This window comes from Trypanosoma equiperdum (assembly GCF_001457755.1).
Source record: "Trypanosoma equiperdum strain OVI genome assembly, contig: ctg_1060, whole genome shotgun sequence".
Classification (NCBI taxonomy): Eukaryota; Euglenozoa; class Kinetoplastea; order Trypanosomatida; family Trypanosomatidae; genus Trypanosoma; species Trypanosoma equiperdum.
Window position 1 is genome coordinate 3,596 of NW_027123017.1, and position 10,474 is coordinate 14,069.

Consider the following 10,474-nt stretch of genomic DNA (forward strand, 5'->3'; position numbering starts at 1 on the left):
ATTAATTCATCTACACGAAATCCGGGTTCAATGGGCCGTGGATTCGGGAGAGGACTGAGGGTTGCCATCGTGACACACGCACAGGGTAAAAATACAGGCAAGAAAACCCCACGGGGTCTTCGGGGGTCGCGCCAAATAAAACGCAAGAGGTTCCAGCAGAAGCACGACGACCAGCTGAAGCTGGAGGAGTCTATGGGACTAGGGCCCGTTACTAAACGCGTCGCTGAGAAACCATTAGCACAACAAATTGCAGCTGTTCAGTTCCCGCATGTGATCAATAAGAGACAGAAGGGATTCAAACAGCTGCGCAAACAAATCATTCACGGAGTTAAGAGCATTCGGCGAAGACACGCCGAAAGGAAGAGGAAACAGGCGGGGAATTCCGACCCTGCCCGGGGACATGCGAGTTCATAGTGCGCTCGAGGACGTTCGAGACGCGCTATTGGTTGTATGAACGGGAGGTCAAGAGGCTTGTGATCTACAATAATAAATTGTACTTCTTCCCGTCCTTGTTGCATTTACATCTGCTGCTTATCACCGTCGTCTTGGTTCTGCTGACATCTATACCATCTTTTTGTACTCTTCTAAAAAAAAAAGTCGCAACTATGTCACAGGAGGGTGGGAAATCAGAACCGGACGCCAACGAAAAAGAGCAACGGAACCAAAAATTAAGGCTAGGCCTTGAGGCCATGTTCTGTGCTCAAGAGATACCTTCTGAGAAACGCACGGACATTGAAAGTGACGGCGAGGAAGTGCCTCCAAGCATTACTCGAGATGAAGATAGATACCGTCAGGTGGCGGAGGCTATTCTTAGGATTGATACGAAGAGCAAAATCATAGAGATAAATAATATTCGCCTGTTTTCAGTGGCTGAAATTGAGCTTGACAAGTTGACTGAATGCACATCCCTTTCCTTGCGCAAGAATCTCTTGCATGATCTTATTCCGTTTCCTGAGGACCTCGCCGATCGCCTTGATGAGTTGGATCTTTTCGACAACAAAATTCGTAAGCTGAACGATTTTTTTGAGACAGTAACAGTCCCTGGTGACCCGCCCACGACGAAAACACTCCCCAACGCATACAAATGTCTCACGAAATTGGACCTAAGTTACAATCAGATTCGTGAAATCGGTGGACTCGATTCCATCGGGGGTACGCTGAGAGAGCTTTATCTGGTCGAAAATAAAATTAAAGAGGTTAAAAATCTTGATTCTCTGGTGAACCTTGAGTTACTTGAATTAGGGGGCAACCGTTTACGTGCCATCGGTTCCGGGTTGGAGAAGTTGACGAAGTTGAAACAGTTGTGGCTCGGCAAGAATAAGATAAGTTCCATTGGTACCGCGCTTCACAAATTGGTTTCGCTAGAGATCCTTAGTTTGCAGGCAAACCGAATTACCTCTGTTGATGCGGAAAACTTCTTGGGAGCAAAGGCCAATCCTAATTTGAGGGAAGTATACTTGTCCGAGAACGGCCTTACTTCTGTTGGGAACGTGCGACACCTATCAACAATCAAAATTATCGATTTTAGTTTCAACTCGATATGTTCAATCGACGCTGAAGAGATCAATCCGCAAACCATGCCCAAACTTGAGGAGTTTTGGCTCACTGATGGAAATATAGCAGATTGGGAAGAGGTAGGAAAGTTAAGTGGCTTCACAAGCACTTTGAAGACCGTGTATCTTGAGCGTAACCCAATTGAAGAAGATAAGAGGTACCGCGACAAGGTATACATGTACCTGCCCTTCTTGGTACAGATTGATTCATGGCCAATTGTGAATAAGGGAAATCTTGAAGCTGATCGTAAGCGAAAAGCTTGATGTTTATGAATACCGTCGACATACTTGGATATGTATTTACGAGGTTTCTTCAGCACTGTTTGAGGTGCATTCCCGCGACACCACATAGTGGAGATCAACGGAAGTCAGACATGCGTACTAGTGACGCATACGGCGGCATACGCAGTGGTTGTTTCCATCTAACTACGTCTTTTCGGCACTGTCGTGTCATACTTACGACTCCCTGTGGCTTACCCGGATGAAGCGTTTCTTACCTTTGATTTATCCTTAACGCCTTTCTTTTCACATCTGTATGCACTCAGAAGTGAGCGGCTTTAGCTATAGCGTTATATTATATAGCTTGTAGTAAATAGAAGGAAGGATCTTATACCACGTGAACTGCGCCACCGCGACCAAACTCACCTACATCTGTACGCGCTGAGAGGGCATGCAGCAGGTTCCACCCGAGATTAAGGCAATGAGCGATCAGCTTCAAATGCTTCTCAAGGAAAACCAGGAGCTCGGAGAAAAGAAGGCGAAGCTAATTGATGCGCGCCAACGACTTGGTGCTCAAAAGTCTGAAAACGAAATAGTAAGGGATGAAATCAACCGACTAGAACCAGATTCCAAGGTATACAAGCTTATCGGACCGGCACTAATTCCACAGGACCAGAGCGATGCTAAGGCAATTGTACAGAATCGTCTTGAGTACATCAATGGGGAGCTCAAAAGGACGGACGCCGCTATTGCTGACCTAGAGAACAAGCAACGCAGCGGGCAACAAAAGTCTGAGGAACTATTCCGGAAGATGCAGGCGAAGCACTCACAAATCCAAAGACGTCAGCAGCAATCTTAATGGATGGCAAAGGTTAAGAAAATTTAACGTCCGCGTTTATGTCTTTTTAACTCAGTTATTATGCACTATTTTCATTTGGTTGGCCCCAATGCTGCTGTCTAGTTGTACTGTGTGTTTATTCACAAGGGAAAAGCGGTGCTCTTCCACAACCTTCACGTTCCACTCTTTATGCATTTTTTTAATCAACGATAGCATTTAGTGGGAAGGTCGTCGTTTTTATCCCCTTATTGAACGTTATCTTCGGTTAATCTGATGGAAGGGCAAAAGTACGACTGGGCGAATGCGCATGCCCGGTTATGGACTTCATTTAAGAAGTCACAAGAGAGCAACGATACACCCACTGCCAGGGGGGATATCCGCATGCACTCTTCACCGACAGCTCCTTCTGTTCATCTAAGAAACTCTGCTGCTGTTCGTGATATCACAACGGCAGTTCTAGCAGAGGCAATGGGACGTGGAAAAGCTGATGAACCTGTATTTACCGAAGAGCTAGAAGCCCGCATCGTTTGGCTGTTGGAAAATGAGGGAGTGGATTCTCCCATGCGCGATTTGTTGGGGGCGATTATGCATTTGAAGAAGCGGATAGAGATGAGAGGTGGCGAGGTTGCGATCACAAGTTCTAGAGTAGCTGACATAGTTGGCGAAACTCTGTATCACCTAACCGGAAGGAAAGTATCTGGCCATGTGAATGAGGGTGCTAGTACGGGCAAAGACTTTGATGACGTCAATGAGAGCCCTTTCCTCAAAGTTCTCATGCAGGTTGAGAAATGTAAGAAGACCGCGCGGAAACTTGCGGAGAGGAATGGGATATGCAAAAGTTATGATAGCGAGTCATCGTTGGGGGAAATACTTGATATGATGAGCTCTTGCAGACCCTGTGCTGTGGAACGAACCATAGATGAGGATAACAAGGAGACGTTACGACAAGTTATGGACATACTTGGGGCATCCCCAGGGGTCCCAGTAGGCCAAGCACCTTCCCTGACGCTAAAGCTGACGAAGGACTTAGAATTTGCTAGAAGGGACGTTCATACCTGTTCTGCTCTTCTTCACCAATATGAGAAGGCTGCAATGTCCCGATTTAGCTCGTGCGGCGTTGTGTCGCCGCCTACAGTGGAGCAGGAACGGGCAATATTGCTGTCGGACAGACCTAATGTAAGCGTTTCTTCTAACGATCAGTGGATCGAAAGGGAATTCAAAGATGTGATATCCATTATGACACAAGTAAATCAACGTTTTCATTTAAACATCGTCCCAAATCATCTTAGGGGGTGGCCAACGAGCTCTTCAGCCGAGGTTGTTTTCGACCATATGCGCACGTCTCTCGAGTCTGCTAGGGATATGATAGCTGCGCTAGCGGAGAGGGAGCAGGAGGTTCGGTCAAAGCTGGCCGAAATAACACGAAAACTAAGGCACAGTGACGACCGCAGTGCGAGCGAGTGCAGTGACGATAGATTCTCGAGGAAGCTGTCAGATGACACCGTCGTAAGTGGGCACAGCACTGCTATCGAGATGGCTCAGCATTTGGGTTTGTTGGTAGATCACCAGCTCAAGAAAGAGGAGAATGTAAACCAGGAGTCTTTGCAGGGTTACAGAAAGAAAATGAGGGAGATACTGATGCGAATTCTCCGCTGGCTGCCTGATGGTGATGGTTCGTCGCAGGGGGATACTGACCCAACGTGTTTGTCACCGACCAAAGCGCCGCAGGATGAGGACGCATTAGCGGGATATGTGGAATCTGTTGTGCAGCGCTTCGCCGCGCAGTCAAATGTTCCAGACACCCTTGTACCCCATATAAGGGAGTTGTGTACCAATGTTTCTCAGCTAGCTGACAGTCTTGCATGTGGAAATGTTCAGTGCATTGACGACTCAACGATGACAACACTCCTCAGCACAGTGGACCAACTGCGGCGATGGGTACTGGGGGAGCGTTGTGACACCCGTTCCTCTGCGGACAACGCGCTGATTCAGCAGTGTTTGTGCGAGTTGGCCCAGCTACTTCCTACGGGAACGTCGCCCAGTTCGTGTGAAGGAGCTGTTGAAATTGAGCCCCCTGTGAATAACTTACTGGAAATGGTGCAGCTGCTGAAAAGGCGACAGGAACAGTGGGTTCAAGAACAACACAAACATCAGGCTTCAGGTGCAAATAGCCGAATGGAGAAGGCCCGCTTGGAGGAAATCGTGCGGGAGGGTGGGAAACAGCTCGTTAAGCGGTGCAAGGAGATACTACTCATTTCAGCTAACTCTGTGGAGGCTGAGGCCGTTATCAATGCCCTTTCTGACGAGCTCACGGATGACGTCCCCGCCGTGAAAGACTGCGCAGTCGATGCAGCACCAGGTAATAACCAGGGGAGTACTGGAGCCCATTCGATAACTTTGGCGACTACCGTATTTCGGGACCTGGACGAGCGCATGAAACTCATCAAAACGCGATACCACCGGCTGCAGCATGCCTACGAAGCAAACAAGGTGCGGCTCGATAATCTAATTCAGTCCAATATCCCTCGTGGGAAGCGTTGGGCGCGCATATGCAATACAGTGGGGGCGCTTTGCCGTGCCGTGGGTGTTGAAGAGCTCGCTTTTCGCCTTGAGCATGATGGCCGACCAGAGTCCCTGCAATCACCCTCTGCTCCCACCGCATCCGCATCTAATACTACTTCACCTGCTGCTGTGGCTTCGGCATTCAAGCAAACACTCCGGGCTGACCTTACCAAATCGGATGCGGGGCAGTCGGTTACTGACGGGGAGTTGCTTGAGGCACTGAAGCTCGTTGAATCGCGGCTCAAAGATAATACAGCTCTCTGTGATCGTGTAAGTCAGCAGTCACGACTACTCTTGTTGCAGGAGGAGCGCAAGCAGTGGCGCGAGGAAGTGGTGACCTTCCGTCAGGCTATTCAGGTAATTTTGCAGCGGCTGGCAGAAGCGGGGCAGCGGATCAAGCGGTCACTTTATCTCTTGGGTACAGATGAGTGTGCAGAGGACGATGTGGTGGAGACGGTGCTGCGGGAGCAGGAATGCCGTGACGATGATAAAAGCCGATTAAAGCAACGGCAAGACGAAGGTGATGGCGGTGACCCAGACAGTGAATGGAACGGAGCCGACGAAGAGCGTCTACAGAAGCAACAGGAGGTGAATGAGGAGGCGCTGGCTGTGCTGCTTCGGAAGTTTGGTAGATGGGCTACTCGGCTGCATGAGACGACTGAGGATCATCTGCACACTCAGAAAAAGTTGGTGAAATACTTCGCTGCTGTTCACCGGTTCTTTTGCAACGCAAATGTGGCTCCCCCAAATTTAGATTCATGCACCGAAGCGCTTCTGGACATCGACACAACACTCATGCACTTCGCTGATGGGATATTACCGGTTCTCGATCGTGCCATCGACGCCGCCCAGTCCAAGAGAAAAAAGAGGACCGGAGTTACCAGTTGTGGTAATAAAGCGCTACTGAACATTCTTAACAGCGGAAAAAGCAGCGCTGATACCGGTGATAGTGAAGCATGTAGAACAGTTACCGGTGAGAAGGATGATGCGGATGCGCGAAATGAGGTGATGTCGCTGTTGCTTCAGAATGCGCCCGCTGATCGTATTCTTCCCGCAGACCACCGAATTACACGACTGTACGAAATGGTGGGAAAGTTGCGCACAATGGTGTCCGGTCTGTTAAGTGTACGCTACTTAGCCATCCCTGTTGCGGTCGGAAACCGGGGCAGCGGTGGAAACAGTGATGAATTGGTCTTCGCTGATGGCTTCGGTGACGATGACTATATTGAACTAGATCTCAATACGCTGCGGGCCGTTGGTGGGAAAGGTAGCAAGGAGGGTACTGCTGGAATTGAAGGCGATCATAACAGCGGCTCAGGGGCTGCGGCTAACATAGAGTCGAAGGGAAGTGATGGTGCAACCTATGTGTCTGACGAAAAGCTTCTCCGCATAGTGGAGTCAAACGTGACCGCTGTTTACCAGGCTTTGGCGAAGTTTAGTACCGATTACAAGCTCGCCGCCATCTTATTGCAAAAGGACACGGAATCGATGCAGCATTTCATCGCTGAAATGCTCAAGTATTACATTGAACTCGATGTGAAGCGAGGCTTTGGTCAGGACCCCGAAATGCTTCGTGAACTTTACATACTTATCCATGAACGTGCTAAGCGGCAACGCGGGTGCTACTTCTTCAGTCGCGTGGGTGGCGAGGGACCTTGCGTTTGGTCAGCTGCCCTTGAGCAGTTAAGTAGTGGCTTCATCGGCATCCTGGAAAAGCTTCACAAACGCACTGAAACAGCTGCAGAACTGCGTGAATTAGTTGATGACGTGGTGGATATTTGTGCTATGTATGTTAATTGGGTGGATACAACTGGAGCTACTATCACTTCCCTTCATCCCTTACCAGAAGATGTTTTGACTGCTTGCATTCGCCAGGATGTTGTTGCAGAAGAGGAGGTGATGTCTGTAGTTGAGGGAAATCAGTTGCAGCCACATGGTAACCAGAGTTGCGATAGGTGCAGCGATGCACGGGATGAACTTGAGGTTGAAGATGTTCGTGATTCAGGGGAGGAGGTGCCGAAACCACCGCTTCCACCTGGCCATTCCCGCCCAAAAGTGTCTCATTTCAAGAAGGATGACATCGTGCTTAAAGTAATCGCCCATATGTTTCAAGTGGCACAAGAGGTTCTTTCTCTCAGTGGTAGCAACAGTGAGAGAACACAGCAACTAGAAGAGCAGCTACAACTTCTACGCGAGAGTGTCGCTGTTGCGGAACAGGGAAGGGACAAGGCTTTATCCGAAGCTGCAGTGTCACGCGCTGAGCTCCGACGGTGGAGGAGGCAACACCATGTGCCAGATGATCAGCTTCAACCACCGCCCCCGCTGCCCATAGTTCAACAACATCAACAGGAGAAGAGGCCGAGCGGGTTAGAAAGACCGGTGTCACCGTCTCCAGTCACAACCATCACCATAGATGATGAAGGCATTCACCCCGGCGTGGGCCGGGCTCCTCCGCCGAGTGCTGTTGCTCCTGGTAGGGACGACGCTCTTTTGCACGTTGCAGAGGTAATGAAGGAATTGACTGACGAGCTGCGTGGTGTTTGTGGGCGCCGTGGCTCGGACATATCTTACCCTCCCGTGGCAACAGTTCTGGACTCTACATCGAAAACGCTAACGGCGTCGGAAGGCTCAAGGCGAAGGGTTATGATGGATACTGAGAGTGATTTTTATAGTGGAGCCTCTGTTTCCACTGCCGCATTTCAACGGGGTCTTGCAACAAGGGGATCTACGGCAGGGGCGCCCTTGGTGAGGGAGCAAAAAGGAAATGCCATGCAATATGGCAAGAGTTCTCCATCTTTCGCTCCTCCCACCACTCCACCACGTTCAGGTAATAAGGAGCTGTCCCCCATGGGTGAGATGAGTGCATCGCCCCCGTCCTTCCAACCACCATCACAAGGTCTGCAGACACAGCAGCGACCTCAGGGCATCATTCAATCCTACGACGAAGGAAGACACTCACCAGCAGCAAGAGACACAGTTGTCTTAGCTTCTGGGGGGACGAAGTACACAACCCGCGCTCCATCTACCCAACACTACAGATCACACAGTGAAGGTGTGAATGCCCACGAGCGTGATGTGTCCACCAGGCAGCGGCATGCCGGTCGCTCCCGAGGAGGCGCTGTCAGCGATATGGTTGGTGGCCTGCAAACCAAGTCAGACGGCAGGAGGACGACATCCGCGACTCGGGCCCCTGTAACCCGGACACCTCCATCGCTGTCAGCGGCTTTACGTGGTCAGTCGCCCCAAGCAAACCCTCGAACACCAGTCAGGGTGGCTGCGTCACCGTCCTCACTGTCATCGGCAAATGCTGCAGCGCCAACGGCAGCAGCACCAATTCGTCGTTCTTCGCCACACTCCCGGAAGTATCGGGACGGGATGGAAGAGTTGATGGATGGCCTTTACGCCAATTATCACGCATACCATGACTGCGTTTGTGGAAACCAGCCAAAGGGACACCATGGATCTGGGGTCTTGAAATCCACGAACCGGCCAGCTGCGGTGGTAGCCAGTAGACAGCGCGCCCGAAACCGGAAGCCCGGCACCACTGGAGATCGTTACTGTGAAAACGTCAAGCGGTCCCCCGGTGGCTCGCTGTCTGTTCGCACCACCGTGTCAGGAAAGTCGTATGCAGCTGGCGGTGGACAAGCCCGGCCTCGTAGCAGTAATGAAGAAGACTACACCCTGCATATGAGTTCCTTGCATAACACCGGTAGTTCCATCGTTATTTCACCGGACAGTACCGCCGCGTACCCCGATGTTGGGGATACAGACGCTTCGCGCCGCGGCCGCGACCGGCGCCAGATCGGCAATGAGGCGCAAGGGCTCTTTTTTCGTGGATTAGAACGTGAAGAGTCGCTGCGCGGCCCCGCGAGACCAGTTATCTCTGGCACTCGATCGCCATCGCGTGCACGCGATGGCGGAGGATTGAGGGGGATATTGAAGCAACAGCACCACCAAAGGCAATCAACAGTGACGCCCACCCGCAGGGTGAGCTCGTTAGGGTACGGTGTTAACGACTACGCCCATGGTGCTAATTCAAAACAGCTGCTAGATGTTGTAGCTCGGACAAAGGTGGGGAAACGGGATGAGTTCTGACGTTCCCCTTCGTTTACCCCCCTGAGGCGGACGAAGAACTAAAGTCGAGAGGGTGGCGGCGCTATGAAGTATGCTGCTCTTCTTTTAGTCTACCTTTGTGCCGCTGTGGTGGCTGTTCGTCTGGGCTCTGCGCGGGCAGTGTTGTTCTGCTGTCTTTTTTCCTTTAAAAGAGGATGGGTCAAGCAGTACCCATAAAGAAAAAAAGTGAGATATCGATAGGGTTGTGCAGATCGTCGGGTAGGGTGGGGCATGGCGTTGCAGCACGTACGTTTGCGTGAGAGGTTACATGACGGTGAAATAGATACGTATTTGCATCGCATTCCTATGGAATGCAACATAGATATGCCGGGCATTTGACACGAAGAAACGCAAAAGGTCCTGAAGGTGTTCGTATATGGTGCGTGTAAAGGGCCAATGCAAGACAAAACTCCACGGGTACATATTGTGCAGTTTTGAGTGAACGGATGACCATAAGAGTTCGTTGCCCCCATAATGGTAAAAGCACAAACGAAACTGTATTAATGTGACTCGTACCGTTTGAACGTTTCACATTATTACTTTTTCCTGTCCCTCTTTTCCATTGCTTATTCTTGTTTGTGCTGCTGTTGTCAAAAGGATCCATAGAGCCCCCAAATTATTTTCTTTTTAAAAGCTATCGCTGCTGTTTTTCTCCAACGAGTGAAGTGCACGTGGCCCAAACAGTTTCTCGGCTGCTTGGGCGTCAGGCCAAGGGAGGTGAGCAGGCAAAAGGAGTTGCTGAGAAAGTTGAAGTGAGCACAACACGCCACGTACGTTTGTGTGCGGTTATCTCCCCCTCTTTTACAATTGGAAGTGATCACCTCCGTGCGTTAGACGTTTTTATTGTGCTCCGTGCTTTGCTCACTCCCCTCATCGTCCCCCATTTATGCATATAAATGCGTCCCTTCCTTTCCAATTCGACGGTCAGCTCGAACAACTGTCAGACGTGTGCGTGTGTAGAGAGTTGCAGTTGGTACTTTCTGGTGCGAGTGAAGTAGTGCTGTTGTTTACAACTCCCACACATTTTTCTGAATTCATGCACAATAGTCCCACATAGTACAGCTGGGGTGTAGTTTGAGCTGCTAAGGTGCGTAGCGTGAGAACGGGACATTCACAACGGTAGTAGAGCGGTAAAGGCGTAAACAAGTACGTAAATAGAAGAAGGGCACGTATCGGCGGGGGGGGGGGG

The 10,474-nt window shown here is 50.4% G+C and overlaps 4 protein-coding genes across 4 annotated transcripts; all 4 read left to right on the forward strand.

Annotated features, from left to right (window-relative positions):
* Positions 1 to 30: 30 nt before the first annotated feature.
* On the forward strand, positions 31 to 414 carry TEOVI_000885600 (uncharacterized protein; the record flags this gene model as incomplete). The annotated part of the gene is made up of 1 exon (XM_067220123.1): positions 31 to 414. The coding sequence occupies one exon, from the start codon at positions 31 to 33 to the stop codon at positions 412 to 414; it is 384 nt and encodes a 127-aa protein (XP_067076224.1).
* Positions 415 to 605: 191 nt separating this feature from the next.
* TEOVI_000885700 (protein phosphatase 1, regulatory subunit, putative) lies at positions 606 to 1,817 on the forward strand (the record flags this gene model as incomplete). Its single annotated transcript, XM_067220124.1, has 1 exon — positions 606 to 1,817. The coding sequence occupies one exon, from the start codon at positions 606 to 608 to the stop codon at positions 1,815 to 1,817; it is 1,212 nt and encodes a 403-aa protein (XP_067076225.1).
* A 406-nt stretch (positions 1,818 to 2,223) lies between these two features.
* TEOVI_000885800 (prefoldin subunit, putative) lies at positions 2,224 to 2,631 on the forward strand (the record flags this gene model as incomplete). The annotated part of the gene is made up of 1 exon (XM_067220125.1): positions 2,224 to 2,631. One exon carries the CDS (start codon positions 2,224 to 2,226, stop codon positions 2,629 to 2,631), a length of 408 nt encoding a protein of 135 aa, XP_067076226.1.
* Positions 2,632 to 2,883: 252 nt separating this feature from the next.
* TEOVI_000885900 (uncharacterized protein) lies at positions 2,884 to 9,267 on the forward strand (the record flags this gene model as incomplete). Its single annotated transcript, XM_067220126.1, has 1 exon — positions 2,884 to 9,267. The coding sequence occupies one exon, from the start codon at positions 2,884 to 2,886 to the stop codon at positions 9,265 to 9,267; it is 6,384 nt and encodes a 2,127-aa protein (XP_067076227.1).
* Positions 9,268 to 10,474: the final 1,207 nt, after the last annotated feature.